Source organism: Dermacentor albipictus, chromosome 1 (genome assembly GCF_038994185.2).
Source record: "Dermacentor albipictus isolate Rhodes 1998 colony chromosome 1, USDA_Dalb.pri_finalv2, whole genome shotgun sequence".
In the NCBI taxonomy this organism is placed as follows: Eukaryota; Metazoa; Arthropoda; class Arachnida; order Ixodida; family Ixodidae; genus Dermacentor; species Dermacentor albipictus.
The window spans coordinates 80,376,180-80,394,531 of NC_091821.1; the positions used below are offsets into that span (position 1 = coordinate 80,376,180).

Sequence of the window (18,352 nt, forward strand, 5' to 3'; positions counted from 1 at the left end):
TTCCCGTCAAGTGGCGTTTTCACTCATACAGGAACACACAGACAATTTCAGATCGACCTTCCACGAAGCCTTGCTAGCTGTCTAATTTCTTACATTTTGAACACCGCTGGTGCAAGTGCCCTTATTCATTACTGTACAATGTTGCACAACACTCCGCATTACTTGACAGCATCGTACAGGAACTGAACAACGCATCTGGAGGCTCCAGCAATAGCCCAAGCACTAGTTTTACTAGACCACCTTTGCTTCCACAAAAATGCTGATTGAACGCAATAATCATGTATGAGAAGGCCTCTGCATGCTTCCTGAACTGACAACCATTGCGTCACGAGCCTAAACAATACAGTAAAAAAAAAAGATAACCAGGTTCATGCTGCCGTGAGTAAAAACAAATGCTTCCTGTACAAAAGCAACTTACCCGTTTTCACATTCGCCAAGCTACTGCTTTCGCGCACAGCATGGACATCACGATGGCACCAACACAACTTCATAATAATTTTCTTGCGTGATCTGACTTACAAAAGTTGGGAACTATATGAGCCAGACGCATATTTGATATATATCAGTTTTTTTCTTTCTCTTACTGTCAGTTCTTATACTAAAAATACTAACTTATTACTTTTATTCATGTTCCTTCATGTACTCCATTTGAAGTTCCACACAAGAATTTTCAAAAATTTTCTGAGAAATTGTCACTGCTTTACATCAGTTCTAAATACCATTGCTCGTCGATAATTTTACGTGCCGTGGTATACGTTGCGCCTATTACGTATTGAAATAAAGCTTTAAACAAAAAAGTAGTGAAAATGAACACATTTCTAGCGGTAACGGAAGAGTTAAAAGTGAATAAGGGTACAGATCGGTCTATAACTCCCTCCCCTTTTTGCGTGTGAGGATAGGAATTATAGACCGATATACGCCCTTATTTTCTTTCGAGGGTGCACATTATTTTACATTGTAGCCGCATAACTCGCACCCTATTTGCTAGGAGGGACGCATGCACTTGCAAAATTAAAGCCCGCAAAGCAGACAACAGGAAAGAAAAACAGGCGCTACAGAAGAGACGCGGCATCGAAAGCGACGCATGTCTTTTATAACAAAAGGTCTTAAAACGGTGAAATCTGGAAGTAGTCGTGGCTACTATCAGCGTAGAGATAGTGCTGTTAGGATTCCCCCTTCTTTGTCCTCGTTTTCTTCTTGTTTTACCGACTCAGTCAAAGGCGTATTGGTCTCTGCAATGTGACCTCCTATAGTTGTGACTACATATCGTAGCTCTACCGGGAGGCATTTCATCAGTGCAGGTATTCTCGCAGCGACCGCGAGTTCAGCAGTGAGCTTCAGCAGCGGTTGAATGCGTCCTTGATTTGCCACGATATTTCATCACGCTAAAGAACCGCCAGCTAAGGATGCGATCCTAAAGTCAAAAGCATCGTGCGCTTTACCGAGTTCTTTGGAAACAAAGACCGGGGCGTCGAGCGTCATGTGCGCATGATGCCAGAGTTGCCGCTTTTGTCCGCCTCTCTCACTGGCATTCAATTAGGAAGTAGCCTTGAAAATGCGCACATCATTCCCCCGGCAGTGCAACCGAACGGCTATACCTCTGCTCGCCTTTCGGATGCTCGTTTTTCGGATTCCATAGAATATATGTACTGTTCGCTTCACTTTGCTGAGTGCTTGTAACCTCTGCCTGACGAGGGTATGAGCCATTGATGACGATAGTTTTCTGTCAACGTTGCGCCACGAAGCAATCCCTGGATCCTAACCATAGACAGTTTCGCTGTGAAAATGAAAAATGTTTGCCTTCGGGTTTCTGAAGCTGGACCATGTAAATAAAATACAATTTACAGGGAGTAGTTTACGGCATTTGTTGCAGTTCGGTCCTTGCTGGCCTTTAAGAGAGAGAGAGAAACAACTTTATGTAGTCGCCTGCAGAACGACACCATGACTAAATGGCGCCGTGACGCGGGCCCTGACGTCTTCTCAGCGGGTGGTCTCTACTCAACTCCAGCGCGTGTTACTTCCGCGGTCGGTCGCTCTGGGAGGCGATTGTCTTTCAAGAGCCGCCGAGACCTGCTGGACGGCCCAGGTTTGCCTTGCGTAGTCGTAGCACTCCGCCGCAGCCGCGAGTCGCGGCGGAATCGTTGTACTTGTCGAAGCTTCATCAGGAAACTTGGTGCAATCCCATAGGATGTGCGTCAGGGTGGCCCTCTCCAGCTGGCACACGCGGCACACATAACTGACATATAATTTCGCGTATAGATGAGTCATTAACACTGGGGTGGGTAAGGAACCAGTTTGCAATTGTCTGAACAGCACCGCCTCCGCTCGGCTCAGCCCCGGGTGAGGAGCTGAGCCGAAGAAAAGTACGAGTATGTGTATGTCCTATCCGCAGCCTGGATAAAATCACTTCAGCAAAACGTTCTTGATGATGACAAGTATTTCACTCTCCAAGCGCCGGCTTCATGAGGCGCAGTTCACTATGGTATAAGGAAGCCCATTCCTGCTGCCATTTTGAACCAAAGGCATGACCAACAGCTAAAATACTATCTTTCAGTGCGACTAGCACGTTTTGGATTTCTTTGTCTTCAGAGTTTGCTGCGCAACTATCTGCCTTTTCAATACCAGGGATCCCAATGTGACTCGGAACCCAACAAAAACAAATAACTTTATCATGGCTTTCTGCAATGACCAGCAATTGTAGAATGTAGTCAATGAAGGCTTCCATAGATGATTGTACGTTGAGCGACTTTAGTGCATTTAATGTGTCGGTCTAGATTACTGCTTTCGTGCATATGCCAGAGATAATTTTTCCTATGGTTATGTGCAGGGCATAAATTTTCACTGCGAAGATTGGAACAATCTGCGTTAATGTGATTAACCCTTCTGACTGTTCTCGTACTACGTTATACATCCTACATGTTGACTTCTCTTAAATCCATCTGTACAAAACTCAGAAAAAGGGTTGTATTTTTCTTGTAACACATTGAATTCTTGAAATGTGTTCGCGAGATGTTCTTATAGCGGCCAAGAGTGAAATCGCAAGATTACGAGCAAACTTTCCATGGGGCTAGGCTTCTTGACTTTCCAGCAATAGAAAGTGCCTTATCTGGGATGGCCTAGGTTAGCGTTGCGACACATTTATACACATTTCTGAATGACGGAAATGCCACACGCATGTGCGGGCACTCGATATTTTTGTCAGACAATCAGATAACTGTAATAACGTGACGCATAATTACGTTGAGAGCTGCGAAGCAAATTGGGAACTACAAGCCCGATGAGCCCCTCGATAAAGAAAGGCAAGTGCCTGATGAATCTTCTATACTCCATGCTCGAGCAAGCAATTCCGAAAATGCCCCGCTGATTACGCAGAAATGGCGAATAAGAAGAGGGGGAAAGAAACCTAAGTGACTGACGAGACAGAGCTTCCTGGGATGCATCGCAAATTACGGCGTCCGCCGCTGTAATCAATGGATTTGACACTCGTCGGCTTCACAGCACATAACACATCCCAGTGGCAACTCAGCACAAGCGTTAAAGCGTTCTCTGCGAATAATTGGTTTTCTGACAACTCTTGCGAGCCATTTACGAAGGGGACGCTGGCGTTGCGATTGCGCAACAAACAAAGAAATTGTGCAATATGTACGTGTCCAGTTTCAGTTATGCACGAATATATCCTGGCTGCTGATGATCGTATTTTTAGGCCAGCATCACCTTGGAGGTGGGAATTGACAGCATGACGCATATGTCCACGCTCGTTGACAATGACAAAACCAATAGGACAGTGAGACAAATAAGTGCCTCTTCTTTTTCATACAATATGTTCCTCCTGTACCACCTTAGTGAGGAAAAACAAAAGAAGAAAAAGAAGGCACGCATTCTTTGCGCATATGCGAATCTGAAAACCCTTTCAGATTTGCCCATGGGCGAACATTAACATATTAAGAACAAGAACTGACTGATGAGCATATTGGTATGGATTCATACTTTCAAATGTATACACAGTGCTAAAAGCACACGAAAAGGTAAGAAGACGCTGCAGGCGCGCCACTGTTCAAGAACATTACTCGAAAAAGGATAGTTCCAAGCACTATGCCGATACTTCGAAAGAAGGTCGACAGCTCCGGTAGCTGGCATGAATTCATATCAATGTGCTGTGTGGGAAAGGTGCATGCACAGTCGTGAGCAAAAGTGGACAGTGCACAGCCCCGGGCGCGGGAGCTGCTGCGAGGCCGCTACGCGGCGCTGCTATCTCGCGCGGCTTGCTTGCTTCGAGAGTGCCCGGAGTGACGACAACCTTCACCCTCGCTAGGTCCTACCCTCGCTCTCGGGCTGGTGCTTATCACGCTTGATAAATTTCTAGTGCACCGTTCGGCTGCTCTGCTGCTGACGGTCGCGGCGAAGGGTATCGCGCATAGCAAAGCGCCTAAAGTTTCCGAAGGGAAAGTAGGGCGAACTGCTTCCCTCCTCCTCCGTTTTCGGCGCGCCTTGACGGTTACGAGTCGATGCCGTGCCTGTATCGGCGTGCTGTTGGAAAGCACGCGCGGCTCCCACTCGACTCCCGAATCATTAGGTAGAGACGAATACATCGAGTGGGAGGAAAGAGAAAAGCAGAAGGCAGGGAGGTTAACCAGATAAACGTCCGGTTGGCTACCCTGCACCGGGGGAATGGGAAAGGGGAAAACACACTACCTCGAATACATCGAGGTGGTGTAAAATTATAGACACTGTGGATCCCCGCTTCAAACACCCCCTTCAAATAAGTACTACAAATGTTTGGCACTCGCAGGCTCTCTGGTGCCGTGAGAAATGAACAATCTGAACGTAACACTCTACTAATAGTGAATTTGCCATTAACGGCAGTTACACCAGCAGCTCGGCGCGGCATCGAATCATACAGTGATGAGACAACGTCGGGGCGAGCACGAAAAATCTGTCATTCTTGTTTTACGGCTGTCCACAATCCCGGGTCGTAAGTTTCCAATGGGGTTCAGATATGCACCTATTGGTGGCCACTGCAGCTGTGTATTTGTGATGGAACTCCGGGTTCTACAGATGCTCTACCTCCACGCTCTACGAGCTGCTGGTGTAATTGCCGTTAATGCAACTTCACTAAGTATTAGCTTAATGTTACGTTCAGATTGTTCATTTCTCACGGCAATAAAGAGCCCGTGGGTGCCAAACATATGTAATAATTGAAGAGGGTGTTCGAAGCGGGGATCCACAGTGCCTTGCATTTTACGCCTCGATGTATTCGTCTCTACCTGGTGATTCGGGAGTGGAAGGCGCACGTGCCTTGCAACAGCATGCCGATACAGGCATGGCATCGACGCGTAACCGTCAAGGCGCGCCGAAAACGGAGGTGGAGGGAAGCAGTCCGCCCTACACTCTTAAGCAAAATTACACCCTTTTGCCACACAACGACAATCGTGATTTGTGTTGTCCGCATTTCCTTTCTTTAACGCGGCGAGCCCGGTACTTCCCAGTAACAAACGGCATGCGCGTTATCAGCATGACATAGCATTCCCGACAGGAAGGTAGCGGGCGCTGCGTTTTCAAGAAAGGAAGCGCAAGGAAGGCAGATGATGATTATCATTGTGTACACCCCAAAGGGTGTAACTGTGCCTAAGGCTGTAGAAACTTATCAAGCGTGATAAGTACCAGCGCGAGAGCGAGGGTGAAGTTTGTCGGCACTCGGGATACTCTCGAAGCGAGTGCGCGACGCTAAAGGACTTTACGCGACGCTGAAGTCCCTTGACTTTACGCGACGCGAGATGGCAGCGGCGCGTAGCGGCCCCGCAGCTGCTCCCGCGCCGGGAGCCGTGGTCTCTCCACTATTGCTCGCGGCTGTACGCGCAAACTTTGGAAGACACAGACGCGACGCCGCACCTGCGTCTTTTCCTCTCTGTGTGAGCGTTTTGAGCTGTGTCTTTATGCATATAGACAAAGAAGAGGGAGGCAATACAGTGCAATTCATTCCCCAATCGTGCCCAACGAAGAGTGAATGCGATCTAACGTCTCTGGAACGAAATGCATGGCATCCACCCGAATATATGCACCCTATTCAAGTCCAATTATTATATTGATTGCAGCCGTTAGAACCCCCAGGGCCGCTGTCAAGTGATGATGCTTTAAGCTTCTAGCACGCGCTGGACCTCCTGTCATTTTATGAGGCCCTGAAACAACCAAACACACTGCAGCGGGCTGCAAGTTGCGTCATGAAATCGATAACTTGGATAATGGCGCACAGTCTCGCATTTTAGAGGTAGCCGGTAATCTTTGCCGTAAATTACGGTAACATGCCCTCGAGCTTGGACGTTTTGACTACTACTGGCCAAGCCTAAAATTATCATCAAACAGAATATATTTTTCATGAGCCAACCTTATGTGCAAAGGTGGCGCCAGGTGCCACGTTACGGCATGTATAACATGACTTCTATCACTGACGATTAGCATATAAGGCCCAGGTAAATTTTAATAACATCGATGTTTCATTCTCACGTAACAAAAGTTAACTGAGTCATCAAGCCCGTGCAGCTTTTGCCTTTATTTAACGTAAAATATGTCGTTATTACCTATAAAATGTGAAAATATTCACCTTCATAAAGCTTAACGCTTTTGAGTCTATGCACATGCGTCAAGCAGCCCCGAAGAACACGCTTGCTGATGGAAGTTAAAAGTGCTAACGTTTCCATTCATCAGTAGATCGCTCGCAAGCTCAATACATCTATCTGCGCCTTCGGAACTGAATCGCCAGGTTGGAATTAGAAACGTGCCTGGACAATAGAAAAGCGCGTCAGAAACTACGCGCGGTAATTTGAAGATCACCTTTTATTCGAGACAATACGGCACTTATACGCTAATAACTGAATCTGCAAGCTGCATTTATTGTTATTAATATTATTATTTGAGACTGAGAAGCCGAATAATTGACAGCGCAGTGAGCAGAAAACACTAAGAGAAAAGGTTCTTGGCTTAACTAACCGTTGCTCGAAGGCATGCTCTCATTTTCCGTGCCACTTATTTCCTAATGATTATTAGCGTCTAGACGAAAAAAAAAATGAAAGCGTCTAGGGCAAGAGCAACGAGATGGACGACGACGAGCCGAGATTCTTCCTCGCTTCTTTCATAGAAATGAGAATTTGGCTAATCGCAGAGCCTGGGAGTCCCATTTCGGCGACGATTAATGAGTAAGAAGAAAACGTTAAGAAGTTGATTAAACGTTAAACATTTTTTTTTTTAATAAGGACCAATTTCAAAGGCGTTAAGCGAGACATGAAATACGCGCGCGCTGTCTGAAGCTCATGCATACACGTACTGTATACGCATGCGCGCGTTGCGCTTGGGCAGCACGACGGAGAGCTACGCGAGGCATTGATTTCGGCCAGGCCCGGGATTCATTGTCATAATCATCATCATCATCATCATCATCATCATCAGCCTGATTACGCCCACTGCAGGGCAAAGGCCTCTCCCATATTTCTCCAACAACCCCGGTCATGTACTAATTGTGGCCACGCCGTCCCTGCAAACTTCTTAATCTCATCCGCCCACCTAACTTTCTGCCGCCCCCTGCTACGCTTATATATATGATATGATTCATTGTAGGCGCTCGGAAATATCCGACCAGGCTCATGCTCCTCGCGCCGCTTCCCCTGCTTATTCGGCTTCGCTTTCGCGCATCACAGCTATGGAGCGAAGTGCTACCGCGCCGCTACAGACACGGCTGCCGGTAATTGAGACCAGCAGCTCTCACGACGCGTAGGGAATGCGACTCTCGAAATACAACTCTATGCTGCCTTCATCGCCCTGCACACAAACACACAAAAATAGTAATAATGCTGCAGTACCAAATTCATTATAAAAAAAAGCAGAAGAGTCGCCTTACGAAGCGCTAAAGCTCCAAAGCGGGAGTTACACATAGTGAACAGCGACTCCCGAGAAGGAGCCGTGTTACAGGAAGGAAGGAAAGGCGCGGGAAAGAAACGTCGTACGTGCTTGGCCTTGGCCCAGTTCAACATACAAGCAAGAAAAGCGAACTAGAGACTAAGAAAAACAATAAAGAAAAGAAAGAGAACGAAGCGTATTCCTGATATACAAGCGGGGCGGAGTGCTCGGTGTATGGCGACAAGTAAAAAAAAAAAAGAAACGGATCAAGAGCGCGAGGAGAGGCGCGTTGAATTATGCGGGAAAGGCGCCGGCGCTCGGATTAGACGAGAATTGATGACAGCCCATTGGTTCGATGCACGCGGCGGGGGATACACGTTCTCGACCTTTCTTGTTTATTTCTTCCATTCCTTTATTTTTCTTTTCTTCTTTCATTCTTTAGCTTTTCTTTCTTAGTTTCTTTCCACAATCGCTTGCACTTTTGTTTCTCTTTCTTTTTGTTCTTCCGGAGGCGGCGGGCGGGAGTCGAGAGAGGCGAGCTTCCCTCCGCATTCCAGACACTCGCTGTCAGCGGCGGAGGCTGTTCATCACCAACGGCGGAGGCGTGCGACCGATTTCCGTTAATCGGATCGGAAGCACGTCGCTTAAAGCGTTTCCTCTCGAAGCGGGTGCTTCCGAAGCGGGAACGAAGGGAAACGTTACTCGCGAAGAATGCGCGTCGTGCAATGGGCTCGAACACTGCACGTCTTCAAGCGCAGAGGCATTGGGAGAAGCCGCTTTCTGGGAGGTCCCCGTGCGTCGCACATATGCCCGTTGCCGAACGAGTGCGGCAGACGTGAACGCATAAGATAACTAAAGCGCGTTTTCCCTTTCACACGGCTAACTTGTTACGGGCTCACATTGTACTATCTTGGATACATGTATACCTACTGCGCACAAAAGCTTCCGGAGTGCGGAATCAGCGAAAAAAAATTTCCTCACAGTCAACGCATCTGGCCGAGGATTTAAAAAACCAAGTGTAGACTACAGCTTTCCACGTTTTCAATAATCTCACGGCAGCTTCGATGGACCCGACGGTGATCGCAGTGTCATGGAACGCACCTTCGGAAGCAGTGAGGGTAAAGGCGTGTGCGCGCAGATCATGCTCTTGTACGAACATCGTCTGCAAAAGCTGTTCTATTGAGCTCAACATAGCCTCCGCTGCTTTTCCGCTTTCAACGCAAACGAACCGCCGTGGTAGTGCGGCGGTTACGAAGTTGCGCTTCTCAGCTCGAGGTTAGTGGCATCGATCGCGGCCGCGAGCGATTTGTCGATCACCAATTCAACACATGGGCACAATACAAGACCAGTCATTGAATCTCCACGGATCAAATCATTTTATTCATGATAAATGGCCTATGCGAGGTCTTTATACGCTCGCTGACCCTACCCTTAGGACGCCAAGAGCTACTGGGCTCCCAAATTATTTTACAGCGAAAGCTGTATATAACCAACCTTCCGTAGTTTTTTCGACGTCCGGCCACACACAAAAAAAGAAAACCTCATGTGGGCCGATCCTGGTGATAGTGCAGACAGGGCCCAGGCTCAATGGTACATTCCCTGTGGGCTCGGAAACCTGTGACGCCCCCTTGAACTATTCTTGTCACACGTGGGATCCAAAGTGGTCCCAGGCACACGGCGCGAAACGACCGCCGACGAAGAACCTTCCCGCGATGCTGAACGAAAATGACACTCGCGATCCCGGGCACCTCCGAATAAGCAGCGACTCCAGACTCGCAACGCAATACGGCGGCAGAGGTACTGGATGGACCGAGTGAACGACTTCAAAGGTGCCCATGCTAAGTACCGACCTGAAGCACGCGTTTCTGGATAAACATTTCGGATTTAGTTGCAGAGTGTGTGACCGTCTATGGTTCCAGAACAAACTGACGATGATCGGAAATCTACAAAATCAAGGAGTTTAGGATCACGTATTTCCTTTGCGTTAGAAAGGATGATACCACACCTGTGATCATCAACGAAGACTTCAATCTATACATTTCTAAGCCAGAGAAAATGGTTCATGCAATACATGTTGGAAGAGTTTGGCCTGCAATGTTACTCCAACCCCAGGATACCTGCCACGTATCACCGGACGTGCATTGATATGATTCAAGCCAAGGACCTTTTTATGGCGGCAGTCGAACCATTGAGTATATATCACAGTGATGATAAAGCAATCGTAAACTACCCTGACAAACAAATCATCCATTCAAACACATGAACTCCCATCATCAGACGCTTCAACCAAATGGCCACCATTTCACTCTACGAAGATGCAATGGCAGCGAAAGCTGACGACAGTCCAAGCTGTCAAACGAAAAGCAAGGTGCTTCCGCTGCCATTCCATCTTCACAGAGTGTACTGGTTGTCGTTGTTTCCAATTGGTATATTTATAAATTTGCGCTTTTTGATTTATTTTACAGCAAAGCTGTATACCTCTACCGTCCAAAGAAATTTTAGTGTCGTCGTTGTAATAAAAAAACTCCCCGTGGGATCCAAAGTGGTCCCAGGCACACGGCGCGAAACGATCCTGGAGATGGTGCCGATCGTGCGCCGATCCTGGAGATGGTGCAATACCGGCACGACCCGCGGCGGATGTGAAGCAGGTGTTAAGCACTCCCCATACGTGGGCCGATGCTGATGATAGTGCAACGTTGTCCCGACCCGCGGCGGAGGTGCAGTTCGCCATGAAGGAGCCCACATACACAGCTTCGCTGATCATCCTTCTTCACAGAGTGGAAGGGCATAGATGCTTTTTAACCTCCTTTCATTTATTTCTAATTGACGTACGCGTTTTATTGCAGTAAATAGGAAGGCTTTTCCCCACATTCATTTAGGGTTATTTCGAAACATTACCCGAGGAATGAGAGGTTCAAAGGGGGTTGAACGCAGGAACACTCCTATACAATGCATGGGGTGCACGCTAAAGCGTGCGTGTGTGAGTGGGTGTGTGCGCGAGCGTGCGTGCGCGTGCATGTGTGAGTGTGCGTGCGTGTTTAAGTGAGTGTGAGTAAGTGCGTGCATGTGGGCGTTTGTGCGTGCGTGTGTGAGTGCGCGTGCGTTCATGTGTACGTGCGTGTGGATGTGTGCACATGCGTGAGTGTGAGTGTGTGCGTGCGTGAGTGTGTGTGCGTTCATATGGTTGTGTACGTGCGTGTGCGCACACACACGCAAACGTGCGAATTGGCGTACACTTTCTATTGCAGTTGATAGGAAGGCTTTTCCCCACATTTATTTATGGTTATTTTGAAACATTACACGAGCATTGACAGTTTAAAAGGGCTTGCAGCGCAGGAACACTCCTATACGATGCGTAAGGAGGACGCTAAAGCGTGTGTGTGCGCGTGTGTGTGCGCGTGTGTGTGTGCGTTTTTGCGATTGCGTGAGTGTGAGTGGTCGTGTGTGCGTGAGTTCATGTGGGTATATGCGTGCTTGCGTGTGAGTGTGTGCGTGTGTGTGCGTGCGTGCGTGTGTGTGCGTGCGTGCATGTGTGAGTGTGCGCGCGTTCAAGCGGGTGTGTGCGTGCTTGCGTGTGCATGTGTGTGCGTGCGTACGTAAGCGTGTGTACCTGTGTGACTGTACGTGCGTTCATCTACGTGCATGTGTGGGCGCGTGCGTGCGTGTGTGCGTGCGCGTGTGTGCGTGCGTGAATGTGTGTGTGCAATATTCCGCAATATTCAGTTAGCTCAGTAGCAAACTTTCACTAATATTCATTTTATGGCGTATGTCGGAATTGGAAAACTGAAGCCGAGAGATAATGAAGAGATATATATTTAGTAGGAATCTAATAGTTTCTAGATAACCGTTCTTAAAGTAGGCAACGAAATCCAGTGTTGTTCCAGTCAGTTTTGTCCCACATTGCCATGAGGGGCAATTTCGAAAAACTAGTACCATCGCGAATACCAGCGAACCTCAAACAACCTTTGGGTACGGACTTGAAAACTAGTGCTAGCCCCTTATATTTCTGTTTAATTGGCATGACATCATTCTTGACTTCGTACTCTATGATTTGGTTTTAAAAAAAATTAAATTATGGGGTTTTACGTGCCAAAACCACTTTCTGATTATGAGGCACGCCGTAGTGGAGGACTCCGGAAATTTCGACCACCTGGGGTTCTTTAACGTGCACCTAAATCTAAGTACACGGGTGTTTTCGCATTTCGCCCCCATCGAAATGCGGCCGTCGTGGCCGGGATTCGATCCCGCGACCTCGTGCTCAGCAGCCTAACACCATAGCCACTGAGCAACCGCGGCGGGTAATTCGGTTTTTCATCTCAATCGTTGTAATTACTTTCATATATCTCTGGTGCGACTGAGTATGCTACTTCTGTTTTCTCTTACTGCTACTTTATTCCGGTGGACATTCTTCCTTTGCCTAGTTTTACTGTGGATATATCACTTTGGTGTTATTTCCGTTGCAAGAGGTCGCTGTAGCTACTCAAGCTGCTTCCATGCAGATTTTTTTACCGTTATGCATGGTATATCACACACGAAAATAAAGACAAATTCAAATTCACTACGACCTGGGTTTATTTGTGCATTTGCAACGTGTGCTCTAAAATAAATCAAGCATCAGTGATAGTTTGCTTATTGTATAGTTGAACATTGCAATTTTTCGTGGCCAATGAACTCTTCAGGTAATCCACCTCAAGAAATTAAGCGGTAATTAGCCGTAGTCTCATTCTAAGAAGCAAGTGACTGACAGCCGCCATGCATCTTGCGCACGTATAGAAACATGTTACCACACTACTCCTACGGTTATTCCCTCTCGCGTTATTCTCGTCCTCCAGTGACAGTGCCGTCTCAAAAGCGCTCGACTCGTCGAAGACGGGTGCGCGATATTCACTTGTCTAGGGAAGAGTTCATGTTATCAAGCAAGAAAGAAAAAAAGGACAGTGGATGGGGACATTGTGGAAGGTGGCGGCAGCGTCATAATTGGCGTTATTTTATCACATGATCCTCATAGCGTCAAACGCTGATTACGTCCTACAACATGCGAAACAAAGCAGAGTAGCTTTACGGATGCGGTACACTGCGGACGCCAGCCCGTCGAGGACCGAATTCACGGAGCTCGTAAAACGCTTCGATATTGGCATATGCTGCCTGTAGAAGGAAAAACAAATTCTTTTTAAATTATGGAGTTTTACATGTCAAAACCCCAATCTGATTATGAAACACGCCGTAGTAGGGGGCTGCGTATAAATTTTGACCACCTGGGGTTCCTTACCGTGCCCCCAACGCAATGTACACAAGCGTTCTCACATATCGGAATGCGGCCGCCACAGCCGGGATCCAATTCGCGATCTCAGCGGCACAATATCTTAGCCACTCAGCTACCGCAGGCGGCGGCTTACGCCTTCTCTGTTGCCTGTTGTTGGCTATCACGATTGCCCAGCAATGGCCAGTCAGGTGCGAGCACCTGTTGCGCGTGACGAACTTTGAGAGTTTCGCCGCATCGGTGCGCATGCTACCCATCTACGCAAGTTATAGTCGTCCTACAGCGAAGAGTGATGACGCTCAACATAGGAACATCATAGAAGAGACCTTCAGTGCACTGAACAACAGGTTGTCAGCGTTTGTTGGTGCAGTCCCTGCTCGGGATTAGCGGGTACTGATAGAGCGAAATGAGCGCCTGAAATCACGTCGCTCTTGGAGCTAGCTTTGATGTGGAGCCCGAAACTCAAAGCACGGGTATCATTTCCGCGACTATTACTTAAAATGTCGACTTCAAACGCTTGGAGTGACAATTGGCTGCATACTCACCAGCATTTCGTATATAGCATCTACAATGTTGTACATCTCCTCTCGTGTAATGAAGCCGTCATTGTCGACGTCATACAGTTTGAACGCCCCTGCGAAGAGAGAGAGGGGAAATAAAGCAAGTTTGGAATTGGCCTACATGCAAGCCAATCAGAGCCACATCTGTAAAATATCACATGTCAGAATATCAGCAATTCACAAAAAGTAAGCTAGACGCCAAGCCATGTCCAGCTAAATCACAAACGTTTCGATTGCACACTGTCAACAGCTGTGTTATATTCGCCTGCGATACGAAAGCGTTCTTCTTAAAGCATTCCGCTTATTCAGCGAACCAATAATAAGTGCCACACATGAGTGCCTAATGATCCCGCTGATTCGGGCAGCTTGCACCAACGCCCACGTTGCTTCTATTGCATTTTTCACATTGCCCGAGTTTACCCGCACAGGATGCCTGCTTATTATGCTTAATCAATAGTTTAAATCCAAAAGCAAACTAACGCACGAAAAGACGCAGCCACTTGACCCTGCTCGCGTTAAATTTTATCCTTCGCGACAAATGTAGTTGGTTCCAGGCAAAACTGTTTGCATAATCGCTTACAAGCTCAAGAAACTCGGTTCAAAGGAAGCCAATATTAGTGATGCGTATCGAGTAGCTGGACTTTGTGAGGTAAATCTTATTGCTTGCTGTAATAAAAGTACTTTGGCTGCACGCTGTATGGCTCTAAGCACGTTAGTGAATTGGTGCCATTTGGCAGCGCTTTAGCTATGGAACGCATAAGGGCCAAACTACACTTTACGCTTGCTGGCGCGCGAAAGCGCGCGCCTTGCATTCGCCGCGCCTCGCGAGGGACGGTGGTTTGAAGCTGCAAGACTCGTGCGCGTCAGCGCGCGAGTCTTGGCTCACTAGTTTCGCCTTGGTACAGACATTGTTTGGTATTTTTGTGAGGCATCCAGGGCATCAATGTTTGTCTAGAGAAGATATCTGTGCTCGTGCCGCGCTTCGACGCGTGCGATCTGTCGTTCAGCATCTGCGCATGCGCGAGGCACTCGGGCATGATCTATCGCGCGCCGGCACGCGCACATGTAGCTTGTCCTTTACACTTGTTTGGTACTGCTCCTGAGGAATTTAAGTGGCGGTTAAAAAGGCGGACGTCTCAAATAACGACCATCGCCAGCGCCACGACGAATAAGTTGCTAACAAATGTGACATACTATGCGCATAAGAGCTACAAGCAAGGTCGGGCAACACACGCCTCCCACGTGAGTGCGACGTGTCAAGAATGCGGATCACAGGTTGCAGTTTCAACACGTAAGAAGTCCTGCGCTATAGTGCGAGAGAAGCCCCGTGCATTAATAAGCGCACGTGAAGTAACGTGTGTGGCTCACTCGCACTTGTAGCGGGGCAGCCGAGTTCAATTCTTCCAAATATAAATGTGGAATAAGCTGAGGTAAATGGCTGCACACGCTACAACCGCTTTTTATTCTTTCGAACCACTTAATGCAAACAGTTCGTCTTACCCAGTTATCGCTGCGATAAGACAAGAAAAAAAATTAACGCCACAAAGATAACCATGACGTCAGTTGCTGCCCCAGTAATGGATCCTGGTTATGCATGCTTTTATATAACACCAGCATTATTATTTTATTAACCACAATTAATACACGGCATAAAACAGACTATCGATGATAATAAATTCAATCGAAAATATACTGCGTGCTGACAAACACACGAAAGGAATGTTTCCGATAACCTAACTTTTGCGTAGTTTCCTATGTTGGCCTAAAAGGTATGCGCTCTTTAAATGAATGACAGCAACCTCAGGTTCGTCCGAAGCAGTGCAATGACAGCTAGTGAATCTATAATCGCAGTCAGACGCACAGATTTGCGGGAGAAATAATTGAAGAGAAACAATTTGCTTCGGATATTCCTGTTTCTTTTTTTCCTCCTTATCTCATCATCGGTCTTGCGCCTCTTGCGCTCTCGCTCCGTGTATCCGGCTTCGCTTAACACTTCTTTTACCTCAACGTGATGATGGCGATCATTATGGGCGACCTACTGCAACAAACGCTAAGACGATGACGCGAATTCCGCTAGCAAATCTTCAAGAATGCCACCTAAGGAACAGTGCCGCGACACTCGCCTTCCTAGAGTCAAAAGAAACTACGCAAGCATTAGCCACTCAGAAGAGCCCGAGTTAAATGCCGCGCGATGCACGCTTCACAACTCTTTAAATGCCTGAGTCAGTGACTCATTAAAAGGATAGTTGAGTAACTTTCTTTCTTCTTTGCGAAGTGAAAATACACAACGACTTGCACAGAACTGCGCAATGGCTTTCGCTAGCAATACGCAGGCTCCCTGTCCTTCTCCGCTGGTTTTCAACTGTGCGCTCGTTCAGTATAGTGCAAACCTGCGCAAGCGGGCTAATCAGAACGAACTCAGTGTGGACGGCTACACTCGAAAGTTCGCAAGCCGTATTCAAGGCCAGATTATGCAAACAATACTAATTTTTTTTACTTAACATACATTCAGGGTCTGCAAGCATTACGGAGAGGGGTGACGTAATAGAAATATATGATTTACTGCATTTTTCAGGCTGTGTTGTAGTTAAGAATTCATGCCGCCAAGGATAATTCTCGTGACATAACACCTGAATGCCGTTTTAGTCTCTGAGCAAGCATATACGGTATATAGGAAAGAAAAAAAAAGAAGGGATTGCATTTCTTACATAATAACTTTTCTTCGACGTTTCCTCTTGACGTTACCGACAACGCTCGGATGAACTCCTCGAACTCTATGGAGCCGTCCTGGAAAGAAAATAAATGCAGAACAAGTTCGAGAATGACACAAAGGACAAACCTATAAACTTGGAGAGGAGGAGCAAAACAAGAAGAAGAAGAAATGCATACAGTACGGTTCATGATATTGAGTTCCGACAACGCGCACACGAAATTTCACAACTTGCTCCGTGCTGTCAGATGCTTGCGCACAGGAAAGCGGATAGACAATAGCAGGGCAGACCGGCAGTACGACAGGGAAGCATGGCCCAACGCAAGCAGCGCTTTCGGCGTGTATTCTGCGCACGTCCCCAGCGCAGCTATCGAGTTAGCATTTGCGAGTTGAATGACGACGGCAATTGCACAAGGACCGAATTTCGATCACCTGCTCTTTATCTTTATTTTGTTTTGTTTTCCCCTCTCACGTACTGCCGATATTCTTTCATGGCCAGCTAGAATTCCAGCTCTCCTTTTGTTATTTTTCTTTTAGTCCTACTTCAATCAGCCTAGCAATCGCCCAATCAACTATAGATTCTGGGACCGAAGGTAACTATGCTCGTATTCATAAAACGTTCTTGCGCTATCATAGACCTTTTTCTGTTTACAAACAGCGTGACGGCACTGTATGTGAACGCCCTGCCTACCTGCCGCGCCAGGGGAAGGGTATTGGTTAGCGAAAAAACGTTCAGCCGGCTGGATCTTTTCTCACAGATGCGTTGCTTGTACCGAAATTGCTGCGATCGTGATTTTTGATATTGCGATTTTCTGAAGTGACAGCACCTTCAAAGTAAGGCACATGTCTAGAGAGTGCATGGATCGTCCTATTAATAGTGGCACCGTACGGCTTCTACATGCACACCGCTTCATCAAGTCAACATATAGTGATTTCGTAAAAACGCACCATCCGTATATCACACGATCCGAACAATTTCATTGATCTTTAAAACCGTACGTTTTACCACAGCAGCTGCACATTTTAACGGTGCCTCCTGTTAAACGGTGCCTCCGCTTGCTGCCTCGCTTAACTGCTTTTAATTTGAGAAGACCAAAACTTTCGCATTGAAAATGTTACGGGGATGTTAGAATTATATAAAGACTCTATTTACAATATATATACAAGAAGGGTCAGCGTAGACAAGATGGCTGACCACCAACATCACGCAGCACCCAGCATCTCGTGATCTTCCTCTGTCTTCTTTCATCCTTCCGTAACAATATGCATCACCACAGCACAAAGTTTGCGCTCAACACACTAGCACAAGCGTGGCCGGTGTCGTTGATGGTCATCGCACGGCCCACCACAAACAACTACGTGTTCCATTTCCGCAACTAAAAAAATAATAAAAAAAACCGGCGTTGCCAGTTTTACATTGCGCAGTTTACCCCGCACCAATATTGTCCAGCACACGGTACAACGAACGTGGCTGACAAGATGATTGTGGAGGACCACGGAATAATTAATAATTATTAAAAACATCCCCGTGGCCTGCAACCACATCAACCACTGCACGGTTGCGCTACGCCAAGAACTGGTTGCGTTATGTTTTGATAACCAGGGTCACTACACGTGCGCCGGTGACGTCACGCTATGACGTTGCCGGTGCTTTGTGACATGGCACGGGAGGTGCCTATCGTTCATGGCGAAAAGCGTTTACGTACCAAAAGCCTTTGTCAGTTGTCAGAACCTTTGTCAGTTCGGTCCCTGATTAGCTCACCTCTTACTACGAGGGTGAATCAAGAAGTATTTGCCCCTACTTTTTTTTTAGCCAAATAAGGTACGTACACAGAGGTTATTACAAGTATATGTATTATACGTACCTTACACTATTTTTCCACATACTCCCCGCACCGGTTCAGACATCTGCCCATCGCAGCACTAAATTTGAAA

General features: G+C 47.2%; 1 protein-coding gene across 1 annotated transcript in view; it reads right to left on the reverse strand.

The window, feature by feature from the left end:
• LOC135915098 (frequenin-1-like) overlaps positions 1 to 18,352 on the reverse strand; it is a 292,700-nt gene that overhangs the window by 19,039 nt on the left and 255,309 nt on the right. The window contains exons 5-6 of the mRNA XM_065448095.2: positions 16,416 to 16,494; positions 13,693 to 13,781 (exon numbers count right to left, since the gene is read on the reverse strand). Of these exons, the coding sequence (XP_065304167.1) occupies positions 13,693 to 13,781; positions 16,416 to 16,494 (168 nt within the window). The remainder of the gene's footprint in view (positions 1 to 13,692; positions 13,782 to 16,415; positions 16,495 to 18,352) is intronic.